The sequence below is a fragment of the Lycorma delicatula genome, chromosome 3 (genome assembly GCF_047948215.1).
Source record: "Lycorma delicatula isolate Av1 chromosome 3, ASM4794821v1, whole genome shotgun sequence".
Taxonomy (NCBI): domain Eukaryota; kingdom Metazoa; phylum Arthropoda; class Insecta; order Hemiptera; family Fulgoridae; genus Lycorma; species Lycorma delicatula.
In genome coordinates, this window is record NC_134457.1 from 154926314 (window position 1) to 154943924 (window position 17611).

Here is a 17611-nt window from a genome sequence, read left to right on the forward strand (position 1 = left end):
TTTGAGTTATATATATTTAAAAATAATGCAACTATTAAATTGTAAAGCATATGTTATTCATGATTGTTAGAGGAAAACACATAAGATATAAAATGATGAAGAGAGAGAAAAGGTTAATAACATTTTCACCAAATGGATGTTACTAATTGGTTTACATGAACATCTTTGTTTATTTTGACAAAATGTAACTGATTGTATTCATGTTTTATTTTTTCAGTTTACATATTTGAAAAGATTGCTTTGGGTAATATTAAAATAATTTTTTGACAAACAAGAGGAAATATGGGAGATACAAACAGCTATACAGGTTATTTTGAACATGCTCCCAAAAGTTAATATTATGCTACTCTATGGGCTGATGTAAAGATTAATCTAGACAGTTTATATTTATAATGATTTACACGACTGCATTTTGTGGCCAGAAATAATGTTCATTTGTTTATTGTCTATTTTGTTTTCTTTATTTAATTGTTTCTATTACCTCTTTAATTGTTTCTATTAAATTTGTGTTTTTTTTTGTAGTATTAATATGCAGCAAACTGCCATATTTTTATGATATACAGAAGTTGTTTTACATTATGTTTTTATTCAGATCTAAATTTCCTCTTTGTAATAGGTTTCTTTGTCATAAAGATCCATGCTTTACTACTGTAGCAGACGCTTCAAGAGAAATTTTGGATGAAATAAGTTATAGAATCAAGATAAATAGAGGAATAGAACATTTAATTTTATAATAGTGTGCATTACATTTTTCCAAAAAAGTGATGTAAGCATTGCTGGGGTTGGCAGTAGAAACTGTTACAAGTAATGAGTAGACCATTGTACTGTAGATACTAAGCAATAAATGGGTTGCATACAACTCTTAATGCAATTTTATGTAACCATTAGGGGTAATTAATAAAACAAAATAACAAATAATAAATTTTTTTTTTGTCTTCAGTAATTTGACTGGTTTGATGCAGCTCTCCAAGATTCCCTATCTAGTGCTAGTCGTTTCATTTCGGTATACCCCCTACATCCTACATCTCTAACAATTTGTTTTACATATTCCAAATGTTGCCTGCCTGCACAATTTTTCCTTCTACCTGACCCTCTAATATTAAAGCAACTATTCCAGGATGCCTTAATATGTGGCCTATAAGTCTCTTCTTTTAACTATATTTTTCCAAATGCTTCTTTCTTCATCAATTTACCGCAACACCAATTCATTTGTCACTTTATCACCCATCTGATTTTTAACATTCTCCTATAGCACCACATTTCAAAAGCTTCTAATCTTTTCTTCTCAGGTACTTCGATCGTCGAAGTTTCACTTCCACATAAAGCAATGCTCTAAACATATACTTTCAAAAATCTTTTCCTGACATTTAAATTAATTTTTGATGTAAACAAATTATAATTTCTGATTGCAATTTCGTTTCGCCTGTGCTATTCGGCATTTTATATCACTCCTGCTTTGTCCATCTTTAGTAATTCTACTTCCCAAATAACAAAATTCTTCTACCTCCATAATCTTTTCTCTTCTTATTTTCGCATTCAGTGGTCCGTCTTCATTATTTCTACTACATTTTATTACTTTTGTTTTGTTCTTGTTTATTTTAATGCAGTAGTTCTTGCATAGGACTTCATCCATGCTGTTCATTGTTTCTTCTAAATCCTTTTTACTCTCGGCTAGAATTACTATATCATCAGCAAATCGTAGCATCTTTATCTTTTCACCTTGTAATGTTACTCTGGATCTAAATTGTTCTTTAACATCATTAACTGCTAGTTCTATGTAAAGATTAAAAAGTAATGGGTATAGGGAGCATCCTTGTTAGACTTCCTTTCTTATTACTGCTTCTTTCTTCTGTTCTTCAGTTGTTACTGTTGCTGTTTGGTTCCTGTAAATGTTAGTAATTGTTCTTCTATCTCTGTTTTTGAACACTAATTTTTTAAAAATGCTGAACATTTTAATCCAGTTTATGTTATTGAATGCCTTTTCTAGGTCTATAAATGCCAAGTATGTTGGTTTGTTTTTCTTTAATCTTCCTTCTACTATTAATCTGAGGCCTAAAATTGCTTCCCTTGTCCCTATACTTTTTTTTAAACCAAATTAGTCTTCTCGTAACACTTCTTTCACTCTCCTTTCAATTCTTCTGTACAGAATTCTAGTTAAGATTTTTGATGCATGGCTAGTTAAGCTAATTGTTCTGTATTCTTCACATTTATCTGCTCCTGATTTCTTTGGTATCATGACTATAACCCTCTTTTTGAGTCTGATGGAACTTCCCCTTTTTCATAAATATTACACACCAGTTTGTATAATTGTCTAATCGCTTCCTCACCCGCACTGCACAGTAATTCTACAGATATTCCATCTGTTCCAGGAGCCTTTCTACCATTTAAATCTTTTAATGCTCTCTTAAATCAAATAATAAAAATAATAATAATAGATATAAATAATAGATATTGTTTAATAAATATTTAAATAATAAATATTGTTTCATTAAAAAAAAAAGGTTAATTAATTATTTTGATAGTTAGGAATTAATGTTTGTTAACGGATTTAGTGAACATTTGTTACCGTGTTATTAGTTGATTTTTGTGATAATGTTCTTTCTTGCAGTTTGTTTTTATTGTTACACAAACCTTTGTTACGATTGTTTCAGGTCTTCAAGAACTTGACTTACAAAGTTGTAATAGGATAACGGATGTTAGTCTAGAATATGCTTTAAAACTTAAAGAACTACAACATTTAAATTTAAGTAGATGCCAGCAGGTTTGTATTTTATAGATTACGTGACTGTTTACGCTTTTTTAATCTTTAAATTAAAACTGGTGTAGATTTATGACTTTATATAATATATTTACATGTAACCCTGCTATAACATGGTTATCAGGGGACTTACGTAACACACATGTTATAGGCTAACCATGTTATTTCTAGAAGTAGATTTTAAATCACAAAGGGAATCAATTAAAAAAATAGGCAAAAAATCAAGCAATAATGGTTTAATAGAAAAAGCCAATACAGTATAATGTGTACTTACATAGAAACAAGTTAACTGTGGAAGATGTGATATTTTTTCTTTGAATGCAAATTATTTTTTAAAATAATAAAAAGTTATTGTTTTTTTTTGTTTTGAGGTTGTATGTTTCTTTTTTATAATACGAGTATATGACTTTACACTTTATAAATGCAATAAATGACGATCATCACTATCACTTTGTTGCTCCATCCATGTTATTACACTATTTATATTTTCCAGAACGTCTTTTTTTGAGGTGTAGATCTCTCTGTAACAGCAACCTCTGCAACACCTTTCCCTTCTTCCTCCAACAAATTATTGTTAGGTTGTAGAATGGAGTTTACAATTTCTTCTTCGATCATGTAATGAGCAACAGGTGTTGATTGTCTTCTTGAACCTACTTACAGATAGATGACGTACAGATAGTGAGATGACTTACAGATAGTTCTTGCCCGGTTGAATTTGACAATTTCAGTGTGTGTTCGTCAGTAAAAATATGAAAATTTCCTGTTTCAATGTCTTCTGTATTATTCTGTGACAATAACAACCAACAATTTTTAATTGTAATAGAATTTATGTTTCTCCATGCTGTTCCAGTGCTGTATACAACACATTTTAATGACACAGTTCTAAGAAATCCTGTTACTTGTAATTCTGAGTTAACGATAGCAGTCAGTAGCACTCATTGGTAATAAGCTTTAAATGCCTGAATAACTCTTCGGTCTAATGGTTGGATCAAAGTTATGGTATTCTTGAGTAAAAACATTGCGATTATTTTCCCATATTTAGATTTCAACTAGTCAGTAGGCAGATGAGCAGGGCAATTATCAAGAAGTAATAAAGCTTTTTCTTCCAGTTTTCAAACTCATAAATAATTTTTAACACAAGCCACAAATTTGTCGTTAAACCACATTAAAAAAAAAATTACACATCACGCAAGCATTTTTACTATTTATAAAAATAACCGGTAATGAATTCATATTAATGTGTGAAGTAGTGTGGACTGGCATACTTGCCTATGAACAACGGCTTCAGTTTATGATTTCCTGACTTATTGGCACACAAAAGAAAGGTTACCTTTTCTTTGTTCATTTTCATACCAGATTTATTTGGTACCCGCTTCTCATCTAATGTTTTTGTTGGCAATACTTTATAATAAAAAGCAGTTTCATCACAATTATACAGCTGTTCGTCACTGAAATTTTTCTTTTCTACAACTGGTTGTAATATTGTTTGTGAAAAATGTTTGGCTGCCGTTTCATCTGCTGAACGAGATTCTCCTTTGATATTTACTTGGCCTATGCCAAGACAGATTTTCCATCGTGATAACCAACTGCTTGAAGCATTGAATTCTTCTCCATTGTTAATTTGTTTATGAAAACTTAGTGCCTGAGCTTGAAATATAGGCCTTGATAGCGGCACTCCTTCTCTTCATTTTTGCAAAAACCAAAGGTACATAATACACTCATCTACAACATTAACATCACAGAGTCTAACTTTTTATGATCAAGTCCAACTGTTTCATCTACTGAATCAATAGAAGAACGCAGTTTATCTTCTTTCACCCAATCACATATAGTACTTTCAGGCACACCGAATTTTCGGGATAAACTGGTTTTTTTATGACCTGCCTTATCCTTTTCAATAATTTCTAATTTTTCCTTTACAGAATATATTTCTTGTTTAGACAACATGTTAGGCAATTATGAATGAAAACAAACACTACAAAATCTAATAAATTAACCAATGTAATAAAATTTAACGATACGGATACACAGTAAAAGCAGCTCAGAATAAATCACAATACATAATAACATTCAGATACCGTATACTGTGCCATGTGCAGGTAGCACATTGATGGTCTTATCGCTGTTACAGGAAATGAGTCATTTGCAGTATATCATAAGAATCTCTCATATTACTTTATTAGAATCATAGTTTAGTTTTATTGAATCATGTTTTTGGGAATTACAAGGCTTTAAAATTGGTTGTGACTAATTTACAGATTGTATTAGAAGTGTATTGTTAACAATGTCAAAGGATTTATGGTGGATTTTACACTAATTTCAAATACAGTGGTTGGATGACTAGCATTTTTTCATCCTATTATATTTTTGCAGATATTCAGACTTTTTTGGGGGACAGGTTATAATCCATGTTATATCCATATCCACGGTATATCGAGTTGCGTTATAGTGGGACTGTCTGCATTTTGTTATTACAAGTCATGATATAGACGTATGTTGTGTCATTGTTTCATATCATTTATATTCATTTAGCTTTAATGAAATGAGTTGTGTCTTCAGCGAGTCATTGCTTACTACAGGAAGATTATTTTTTATAAGAAAAATTTATTGTGTAGGTAATGATTTAGATACAAGCTAAATCTTGATTTTGAAGTAGTGTATGAATATTTTTATCATGTTTTTCAAATCGCCTAGTACATTTTGAAGTTAAGTTGATACATATGTGCAGTACTAATTATTTAATGAACATAAATCAATAAGTTAAGTTTCATATAAATGGTTTTAACTCAGCTGAAGATTGATTCAAGGATTTGAAAATGAATTTTGGTACTCATGTTATTAAAAAAAAGTATATTTTTATACATTTTTTATTTTAATTTTATATATCATTGTTTTTATAAACCTATTCTTTTAAATTCTTTTTTTTACAGATCACTGATATTGGATTATCTTTTATTGCAGCTAATAATCCAAGTATTCATACTCTTAATTTAAGCTATTGTCATAACATATCTGATAATGGAATCATAATTCTTACTAATTCTTTGCATCGACTGAAGTACATTGATTTACAGGTACATTAATTTATGTTAATATAGAAATTTTACAAAAACTCTATAACATTAAATTTTTGAAGAGGCGTTTTCTTGTTTATAAAACTTTTAAGATTAATTGATATGGTAAGATATAATTTTATAAATTTTCAGAAAAGTAAAATACTATTTTTATGTACAGACATGCATAGATTTGGAACAATTGTCTTCTTATTACATTATATGTATAATTTTATTGTCAGCTGTTAGGATAATTATTCTGGGACGGTTTTGTGTTTTGTAAATATTATTAAAGGTATACATCCTTTTTTTGATCCTTGACAAGACTACCCCAGTCAGAAGAATGTCTTTGTTGGGTTGATTATTTCTTTCCATTTACTATACTCTTTCTTCCTTAGTCAAGTGCCACATAAATGGATCATCTGTGGTCCTGATTCCATTTGTAGCATCATGCTGCTGCCTTCTAGTAGCCAAAAAAATGGTGAGTTTACTAGGGTTCAGTAGAGTAGCAACCCTCTGTCCTTTGGGACTGTCTAAGGACTCCATTTCCCATCATGGGGTTGTACCTAATCACTCATGGTATGACTGAGTAAAGCTAAACCTCCTACTCTTCATAAGATTAATTTAAACTAATAGGTATTTAATTAAATTAGTTTTTGAATTCTGTTTTTATTCCTTAAAACAAGTGTATGTTTTTATTCTTCTTTCTACAGTATACACAGTTTTTACCATTTTTTTTGTTGCTATCAAATAATTCACTGCATAAGCTTGAAGTGTGCAAGTGGTAATATGAAATTGAAATTTTCTAGCGCACAAAAAATGCTGTCTGACCAGGTATAACCTAGGACCTTCTGGGTTAAAAACTGAGACATTATCACTCTGAACCAAGGTTAGTGGTGAAGTGATAGCTGACACCAATATCAATTAAAATATACCTTTTATTTAGAATGTATTGTGTAATCTAACACCCGAACCTTTGATCAAAATTTTTCTTAAGTAATATTTAAGTATTGTTTTGATTTGCAAAAGATTAGGGTAGTGTATTCATTTTAACATTCAAATAATATTGTTGCAAGTCCACTATGGTGTTTGACTACAGTCAGTCCCTAATTTAAATAAATCAAAAGTAATAAAAGTTTGTAATACAACATTTTTTTTCAGTGAAGTTTTGCATCATGCAAAGAACACAACATTATTTGTTAATTTGATTTTTGAAATGCCAAATAACTGTATGCTTTCCAGTCTTGTCTAAAGCAAGTTTCCTGAATTTTTTGTTAAACAACCTTTCTGTTTAGTTTCAAATTTTCTTCACTGCTCACTGTGTATGTTAATTATTACCTTAATTTAAAAGACATACATGAAAGAAAAAACAAAAATTTCAAATATATCAACTCATATGTGGTTAAAACTGCTCACATTCAAATATGTCAAGTCTTGCAAGAGGACCACTATCTTTTAGTATTTTTTATCAGTTCATCTTTCCTATATGTTTAGGCAATCTTAACACTTATTCTGGTTAAAAAGTAAAATCATATTAATGATTTTTAAATATTTGATTTCTGTAGGGGGCATTAGTCATTGATAAATAATTAAATAATTTTATATCTACAAACATCATTTATTGTCTGTGTACAGATTTGTTTTAGTTTTTCCTTTAACAGTAATTGATTTTATTTAGTTTTTTTTTATACATTGAGTTTTTTTAAAAATGTAATTATAAAATTTTATTCATTAAACAACTAGCTGTAGTTTTCTAGATTACAGCTTGCAAATAAGCAGGCTGATGAAATCATTATTTACTTAATAGCATTTTTATTGATTAAAGGCTATTCCACTTTTTCAGACAAATATTTCATTCATTGTTCTATCATTCTTTTTAAAAACAGATTGCAAACCCATTTGTTAAATTAACTCCAGTTCTGCAGAAATATGATAAAATACTGAAATTAAGTGGCATAATCTCTTTAGTAAATTCTCTTAAAACTGTAATTCAAATTCAATTTAAAAAAAAGACCTTTAGAATGACTATAAATATTATGCAAATTGGGGATATAAACTATAATAATTTGTAAGAATCTTTTCAACTCTTATAATCTGGGTAAAGATATCCTTAGTTCTTGTAATTAAAAAAAAAACATAGGTGGACCTTGCTTCTGTGGGTATCTTGTTTTCATGAAAATTTGGGTTTTTATTCTGTATTCTGTTGAGAAAAGAATAGCTGAAAATTATTGTATCTATGCTATATACTTTTGTAGGTGCTTAAGCACCATACAGCTTTAAATTCCTTACATATTTAAATTTGTTGCAGGAAGCATTATATAAGTTTTTACCCTTATTGTAATAAAAAGAATTTTCAGTAATTACTTTTGTACTTTGAATGGAGTAGAATGAAAAATGTGTAGAGATGTTAATAAAAACTTTAGAAAACAAACAATTACTGATAAAGTAAAAGTTAACAAATGAAAAGTGACATTTATTAACTTACAGTATATGTAAATGAATATGATTCACTGCTTCTTTTTACATTATGATTCATTGCCCTTTAAAGACCTAAATAATCTGTAACCTTATCTTTTTATAGAATGAAAGTGTTTAATAAAAATATTTGGTTTTTTTACAGGGTTGTAAACAGCTGACTAATGCAAGTCTTTCGGCGATAAAAAATAATTGCCCTACTCTCCGTTATCTGGATATATCTCATTGTAATATGGTACCTGATGCAGTTGATATGTTACCATTGACTGCACTTCATACACTTCATGTATCTTCACCAGCAGGTTACTGATATCATTCTCATTGTGTTTCAAAGTTAACCCTAGATGGACCAAGTGGGGTCAAAAAATACTCACTGTTTAGAAAAATGTTGTGCTAATAAATGGCATACTGTAAAATGTTCTGAAAAATTAATTGCATCATTAGAGTTACCTTCTATGTTTTCTGAAAATATTTTGTTCAGATTTCTAATGATTTTGTATTTTTGTAGAAGAAATTAGATAGTATATACTTTTAACCCCTTCTTGGTCCAACAAGGGACTCATTGTTAAAAGAAAACTTATTTTTCTTGTAATATTTAGAGATGGGTGTTAAAAATATTGAAATTTTTATTCATTCTTTTTTCCTAAATGAGGCTATATTATTTTGTTATGGTAAGTTAGCACGTCTGCTTGTATTCAATATATTTGTCTGATAATAAACTTTGACACATCAAATATACGGTGTCGCTATGGGATTCTTATGGATTAAAATTTGCTGATAGGAGCTGGTCCTCTGCCGATTGTGATTAGGATATATTGGAGCTACTCACCGATAACTAATGTCAGCAGAAAATGCACCACTGTATGTACACTGCGACTGCTGCTTGACTATACACCATATCCTTGTGGACTGCATTTGTTATGTGGCCTTGCATCGCAAATTTAAATTACTGAGGGAAATTCGTTGCATCCTAGGAAATGATAAGAATGTATTATTGTATAAATTAAATTTTCACTTACCAACAATTTAAAAAGTGTAAATCCTAGTACTTTCAGAGCTGTGACTTCATCTTCTGGGATTTTCTAAAAGATGTTAATTTAAATTCAAATCAGTAGTCATTTTTAAATTAAATTGTTATGTATATAATAGTCGGTCATTAAGAATAAAATTAATTCATACATCAATATGACAGTAATGTCATGTTTGTAAGATGTTTGCAACTATTATAACAAATCTGTAATTATTATACTTTTTAATTAGAATAAACATGTGGCAAAAAGTATTTGAAGTGTGGACATTTTTTACGCCTCTTGATCCTGCGCTTTACTAAAAATGCCTTGGTCCATCTTGGATTAATGATAAATTAATTAATAGTAATAATAATTATTTAATCACTTTCAAAACAGTCTATTGCAGGGGTGAGTGTTAACATTAATTTTAACAACTGGAACAAATAGATTCTTTTAAGTTTTAATAATACAAAATACATTTTAAAATTTTTTATCTCAAATGTTTTTTATCATTTACATACAAAAGAAAAACTGGATTAAAATCTATTGTATGCATTCATTTTTTTTCTTTTACACATTTTGGTATTAATTACTGAAATCTGTTTGCATAAAACCTGTTTTATCAGTATATCATATTATAATGATAATCGAATTACCATGCGTGTGTTTTTAGCAGAATTGAGGTTGCTTTACTGCTGTTTTTATTTAATTTGGAGAGTAATTTTGTATAAATTTATCCATATAATTAGATTATTGATTGAGTAGTAAAACTTAGAACACAGAGTATGTCATATTTTACAGCATAATTTTTTTTGCAGTAATATTTTATGAGGGTGGGTCAATAAGTATGAAAATGAAAGTTTTTCAGAAAAATCTTTTTTAATTTTTCAACATAATTGTCTTTTTGGAGGATACACGTATCCCAACGTCCCTGCCATTTTTTTAAACCCTCTAAAAAATATGATTTGTCAAACGCTTCAAAATAGGCTTCTATCTCAACGATGACCTCTTCCTTTGAGCTGAATTTTTTGTCCCGCGAGCCACATTTTCATGTTGGGGAACAGAAAGAAGTTGCAGGGAGCCAGGTCAGGCGAGTGTGGTGGATGTGGCAGCAATTCGTAGCGCAGTTAATGCAGTTTGGCTGTGACTTCATTCAAGATGAGCGAGCTGGTACATTGTCATGATGAAAGAGCACTTTTTTCTTTGCCAGGTGGAGCCGTATCTGTTTCAACTTCTTGTTGAATCGATCCAATAATTCACTGTAGTACCGCCCTGTGCTTTCTTTTTCCAGAAAGTCTATGAGAATTATTCCCTTTGCATCCGAAAAAATCGTAGCCATGACCTTTCTGGCCGATGAGACTGTCTTGGTCTTCTTTGGAGCAGATTCGCCTGGAAAAACACATTGTTTTGATTGCGATTTGGTCTCTGACATATATTAATGGATCCAGGTTTCATTAACGGTGAAAACTAGATGTAAAAACTTTTGCGGATTTCGCCTAAAGAGGTCCAAACACTGCTTCGAAGTAGACAGCCATATCTGCTAGTTGTCTGAAGTTCAAAATTGTGGCAACCATTGGGCTGACAGCTTTCTCATTCTTAACTTAACATGTAAAATGTTTATTGCTGTTCTGTATGACACACCTTCGGCCTCTGCTACTTTGCACACTTTTATTCGGCGATCAGCAAGAGTCATGCCGTGGACCTTTCAATGATTTTCTCAGTAACAATATCTGCTGGGCAACCTGGTTATCTAAAACAGATGTATGGCCACATTTAAATTGGTTAAACCAATATTTCACAGTTGTAATAGGTGGTAGAGTCCATATGGACAGATCTAACTTCGCTTTTATTTCTTCGCATGTTTTTCCATCCAAAAATAAAAAGCAAATTTATGGATCGATATTGTTCTTGTATTGAAAAACAACAAATACGTTTAATAAAAATTGCTGTCAAATAAAAACTAACCTATGAATCAGTCTGAAATCTTGTGTGGCGTAGATGGTAGTATACTGTAGTAATGCTAACTTTCCTCAGCAAGGCATAGCAAAGCAAGGTCTTCAAACATGGGTTCTCTTAAGTTGCTTGACTAAACTATGTGCTACATAATAGATATAATTTTTCCTACTTTAATCACTATCTATATACAGTATACATATTAAAACTTATGTTAATTGCTGATTCACTTTATTGTCACATTATCTTTCTTTCATATTTAAGCACAAATGTTTTGGTCCAGCGGCCTTGTTTACTTCAATTTTCTGTTTGAGTGTGCTTTTTGCATAGACGGGATAATCTGTTTTAATTAAATTTTTGAGAATGAACTTATTTTAACTTACTTGACTGAAATCTTAGTAACATCTGCCATTTCTTAATTTGAAATATTTACCAGGGTGCTGCCTCACCTTGGCAAAAAGTAGATTTTTGGAATTTATTTAATATGCGCTTAAAAAAAAGTAATAAGATAAAATTCAACTTTCTCCTTTCCATGACTTTCTTTTAATTTACTGAGGGTATAGTTTACAAAATATTTTAATGGATGAAAAAATTCAAAAGACTTTCATAGGTAGTTGTTTTTACTTTGAGTGATGAATGAAGTTTCCACCCTTCTGCTTTCATGAATATTTCTTTATGGTTTACTAGCTGAAAATTGAAGCCAATAGAAGTAATAATATAATTAGAATAAACAATCTTTATAGACACCTTTTTTTTAAAAACAACATGGGGGTTTGTTCCCCATGATGTGTTTTTATTTAATCACTGTGACTGAATAATAAAAAATTTGATGAAACAAGAATTTAAGAAAAGAACATTTTTTATTTAAGAAAAAACTTTTTAATCAAAGTTTTTTTTCAATAAAATTCAATTTTTTGTTTTTTTAACAATTTTTTTAATTTTGACAGGGATCCTTCTAGGTAATAAAACAAGATTTGGTTCCTGGATGAACACTGGGTAGTTCAGTTTGTATGATTGTATTGGATTTTTATAATAAATTATATTTAGGCATAAACAGTTTATAAGTAAATAAATACCACGGTTAACAAAATCTATTTTCTTTACGTTCGTGGGCTTGACATTGTTTATAAATTCAATAATATTTTCTTTCGTTCAAAGATTAGCTTAAAAGTAATGTATAGGCTTGGTTATTTTAAGAGAAAAAAGTTGTTTAAAAAAAAAAAATATATAATTCATTCCTATTGTGTAATTTCTCAACTGCTGTGAATGAAAATTCATGTGACTTATTCTTCAACTGCACTGCTTATTTCATTTCAATCACCTGTGGTTAAATGGTTCCCATTATATATCATGAAACAGGTGAAAAATCCTGATATCAAATGACAGGCAGCTATGAGGCAGGTTTGAATGATCATGTATCAATTTTCTATTTGTTGTGTGGTGGGTATTCTCGCTTTATTGTGTTGTAATGCTATAAGTGTTGTTTTTTTTCTGAAATCAACAGACACTTTATTAAATTTGCTTCAGTATCTCTGTGTACTGTACTTATTCATACTGTTTATACCTAAATTTTTTTTGCAAAATGTTTACTACTGGATGTGGCTTGATTATTATAAATACACAATCCAACAATTGGTCATATAGACAGGTTTTAAATCACCTCCATCCAAAAAAAAATTATCGACTGAAAGCAGCATTCTGAGGTTTTATTAGTGATTTTTCTCTTGGGAGCCAAAGGTAAACTCATATAAAAGAATGATTATATTTTTAACTCATTTCTACAGAGGAAAGAGAACATAAGACAGTTAGAAACAGGCAGGTTCACTTAGCAGGTTCTCAGAAATGGTCGACCTGAGACTGTACAAAACTACACTTCATTCATACATATCCTCATTCATCCTCTGAAGTAATACCTTATGGTGGTTCTGGAGGTTAAACAGAAAAAGAAAGAGATTCACTTAGTTGAGAATATTTGTAAATTAACATATTAATTAATGTTTGTGTGTGTGTGTGTGTGCGCGTGTGCGCACCCACATACCCTGAAACATATCATTTGTGGATTAGTCTTTCTTTTCTTTATAACTCATCCTTTCTTAATTTTGATAATGTTTATCTTTTTCTTCCCTGAGTTAGTTGCTCTATTGACTCAACAGCATTTTACTGGTAGAGTCTGGTTTGTAAAGCAGTTGCTTCCTTACTGGAGTGGCAATTCTGCTTGTGGCCTGTCTAGAAATTATATCTCATTCAAGGGTTCCAAATAGAGTAGCCATCCAGGGATGAAATAGTGGCCAAGATATCTGTGAGCTAAAGCTGGATCTTTCATTTACAGTCAATCATGTAATATAGTTTAAATGTAATTTTAAAAGCCGTCATTTAAACAACAAGAAAAATATTACACCTGATGAATTTAATATCAAATATTATATAAATTAACAATACTCTTTTAAAATAATTTAAAGGTATGAGGTAAATGGATTAGTTATGTTTTATGAATATTTAATGGCATTTTCAGATCTTGAAAATTATTCTTATCAATCGTCCACTTTCCTCACTATGTTTGCCTTCGATTTTCTGTATCCCCTTGACTTTGGAAACATTTTTTCATCTCGTCCATCCATTGTTTTTAGTCTATCCAGATGTTGAGAGTTGCTAGAATTGCACCTGAAACTGTCTTCACTGAGTTGACAACTTCTGTCCATTCTTCACAGCCCAAACTGATCCATAGCTTCTGAACTATATCAAGTTCACATTATCCTCTCCTATTATACATTTTAAAAAAAATAATAATTTATACTAGTTGAAGTAGTAGTTTTCATGTTTTTCTATTTAAAAGCTTTCCTTGCTGTCATAAGTTAAGAATAAATTTCTTCTAGCGATTAACTTATTATTTTAGTTTTGCCATTTTAGTTTTGCCATTGTATATAGTTCACTATTAGATGTCTACTAATAATTAATCTGCTTTTATTTGTTTTACAAGGCATATTCATAAAGTAAGGGCCATCGGCTTATATTTAAATATTAGCAGGTCTGAACTCAGTTTCACGCAGCAGGGCCATTTATTGGCTATTTATGAAACCACTGAAGTTTTGATTCAGTAGTCGTTTGCCTGCCGGTGAATGCAGATCATACTGTTTGCGACAATCCTTTCTACCAGTTGTGAAGTGCATGCTGTGATTTGAATTTTGTGTGCAAAAGTATCTTCAGCTGCTGAAATTCATTAGAAGTTGTGCCTATTGTATGGACCTACAGTAATGAGTGAAGGAAAGGTTAGACAATGGTGTCAAGATTTTAAAAATGACCGCACAAATGTGCATGACGAAGAGCAGAATGGCAGGCCTCTTATTCAGATCAACAAAATCGTTGAACAAGTGAATCGAAAACTGCGACGTAATCGACAATTGATCACAATTTGAGCATGATTGAGCATCAGTGCTGTGGCTGATGAATTTCCTCATGTTGGTCACACATCTGTCTGCATGATTGTCATAGAAAAGCTTGGATATCACAAATTGTGAGCAAGATGGGTACTGAAAATGCTCACTGACCAACTCAAAGAGCAAAGACTGTGCAGTGGATGAGCATTTTTGGGCCGCTATCAGAAAGATGGAGGTGATTTGTTTTCCTACATTGTTACGGGCGACGAGATGTTAGTATCCTACACCAGTGCAGAATCAAATCAACAGTCAGTGTAGTGGCACAATTGAAATTCTTCATAACTGAAAAAGTTTAAGCAATCTCCATACTCGAGTCGAAAAATGTTCGCTATCGATTTTTGGGATGAAAATTAGGGTCATTTTGGTTGATTTCATGGAAGATGGATCAACAATTACAGCTTATGTGTACTGCAAAACACTCACCAACTGAGATATGTAATCCAAAATTGACAATGCAGGAAAGTGTCCAGCATGATCCTCCTTCACAACAATGCGCGTCCTCACACTGCTGCCTTAACCAAGAAGAAGATTCAAAATTTTTGTTGGGAACATTTTGACTACCTTACATATAGTCCTGACCTTGCACCTAGCCTACTTTCTCTTCTTGCATTTCAAATAGTGGCTTGGTGGACAATGGTTTGAAAATGACGAGGAACTCAAGACTGCCGTTGTCAACTGGTTCAATTCCCAGGCACCGAACTTTTATGTAGAGGGGTTACAGAAACTGGTGCGGCATTACGAAAGTGTTTAGAACTGAGTGGTGATTATGTGGAAAAGTGAAATAGATATATAGTAAACTAAAACTGTAAGTAAAAACCTTTTCTCACAAGTTAATTTTTTTTAATGCTGAAACGGCCCTTTATGGAATATGTCTCATAATTATTAAGCTTTTGATTAAGCTTCATTTCTGAATTGTATTTCAAAATTAAAATGATAAAGCTGTTAACCTTTACAATTTAAAATGATAAAGCTGTTAAACTGCAAGATCATCATCTTGCAGTTTCCCATTATGATTATTATTGTATTATTGTAATAACTGCTTATTACATTTAAATTTACAGAAACCATATTTATATTTGTCATTATATCTATTCTTTTGTTTTAAAATATTTTTTATAGTATTAAATCTATGTTTAATTCATATGTTTATGTGATTATATGCCCATTAACTATTTTTTTTTAACATTTCATGCATTTATATTATTCATATTATGGGTAATTGTTAAGTTTATGTATTGTGTTATTATCAAGTGATTTCTATCAAGTATTTTAGAGTTTCTAGTTTTATTTTGTTTTCATTTTTGAGTTTTATTTTTGTTTCAATTATTTTTATTCAAATAATTAATTATTCATATTTTTCTTCCATTTTGTATGTAAATTTAATTTGACTATTTGGTTAGGCAGAGAATTGATGCCTTCTACTTTCTCCTGTTCTTTTACTTGTCTCCTTTAATTATCAGACTTCCATACTCTGTATATATTGCTTTTAATTTACTTTTGATCTCGATGCACAAATTGTTGGGTTTAGTACAGCATCTTTCTATGCTCTCTTATTGTAATCGTTAACCTAGCTATCCTGTCAGGATTGGTAGTGCCTTGTAGAATACCTTTTGATGCTATATAATTTCTTGTTATTCTAGATTAATGAACTCATATTTTGTAATAGACTGCTTGCACTTCCTCTTTCCTATCTCTTAATTTTAGGAGTTATAAGTAAACTTATGACGTAATAGCTTCTCACATTGCAACTTGCTGAAATTTTATTTTTTCCTTACCATCATTATTCTTCTTAATCATGTTTAATCGTTGTCCTAATCTTATATAATCTTTATTTCTCATTTTTATGGATATTTTGGTTCTTTCTTCCATGTGTAAAATTATGCATACGCTTGTTTTCCCTTATTAAATATCTTCAGCAAATAGCCACTTATTACTTTCTTTCCCTAACATAGTTTTTCTCTTCTTTTGGGATTTTTTATATTATAATTGTTATTAACAATCATTTGTGATGACTTAATATTTCTTTACATTACTCCAGTTTCCTATTTAACGTAGTTTTTAAACTTCTGAATTTTACTCTTTTTCACATTTTATATATAACACTTTTACATAATTTCATTCTCATCTTCTTTCTCTAGATAATTTAAGTGCCAAATAGTCATCATGGAATAATGTCATAGGCCTAATCAAAAAAATAATTATATTATACTTGGTGCTTTATGTGAAAACGACCTATGCAAGGACAGTAATTTTCCATAGAACTAAAGTAAGTCCTCTTTACTATCCTTTTAAGATAATCTTACTCTTGATTGGTTTCAACTGAATTGCCTCCACTTTTTTTTGTAAAATATTTTATTTCTTCAAAAGAAAGAAATAAAAGATTAAAAGGAACAAATAAAATGTTTTTAAATATCTCTTCCTTCATCTTCCTCTCCTTCTTTCTGCTTTTCTGTAAAATTCTCCACTAAAGATAATTTCTACATAGTACCTAACCCAAATAAGATTTTCCGTTTACTATTTTCATTAAATTCTGCCCACTTTTAATAACTCCTCATTTCTCATTTTGTGCAGCCATTTCAATTTCATCATTTTTCTCTGTACCTTATATCCAAGTGCTATAATCCATAACCGAATACTTATCCTTTCCTGAAAGGAATTGTTCACTATATTTTTGTTATTTTGTATTGTTTCATCCATGTATTGTTTAAATTATTTAAGATAATCTCTTTTATTAAAATGATTAATCTCATAATTTTATTTATATGAATAATCTTATTCAAAGAAATTAAAATAATTTGATTAATCTGATGATAGTTTGTTTTACCATTTAAAATATACTGCCCTATAACATGATTGACATTTCATTCATTTTAACTTAATATTATTAATTTTGATTAAATTATTTAGATATTATTATAGTTATATTGA

At 30.2% G+C, this 17611-nt stretch overlaps 1 protein-coding gene across 6 annotated transcripts in view; it reads left to right on the plus strand.

Annotated features, from left to right (window-relative positions):
• Positions 1 to 17611, plus strand: part of LOC142322123 (uncharacterized) — a 63738-nt gene that overhangs the window by 15202 nt on the left and 30925 nt on the right. For 3 of the 6 annotated variants that reach the window (XR_012755781.1, XR_012755780.1, XM_075360837.1), the window contains exons 3-5: positions 2652 to 2761; positions 5689 to 5832; positions 8432 to 8588. Coding sequence is in view for 4 of the 6 variants with exons in the window: in XM_075360837.1 (XP_075216952.1) it covers positions 2652 to 2761; positions 5689 to 5832; positions 8432 to 8588 (411 nt within the window). In the remaining 2 variants the exon portion in view is untranslated. Of the gene's footprint in view, positions 1 to 2651; positions 2762 to 5688; positions 5833 to 8431; positions 8589 to 9067; positions 9640 to 12196; positions 12458 to 17611 lie in introns of those variants that run through there. The other 3 variants (XM_075360835.1, XM_075360834.1, XM_075360836.1) reach the window with 3 other exon arrangements.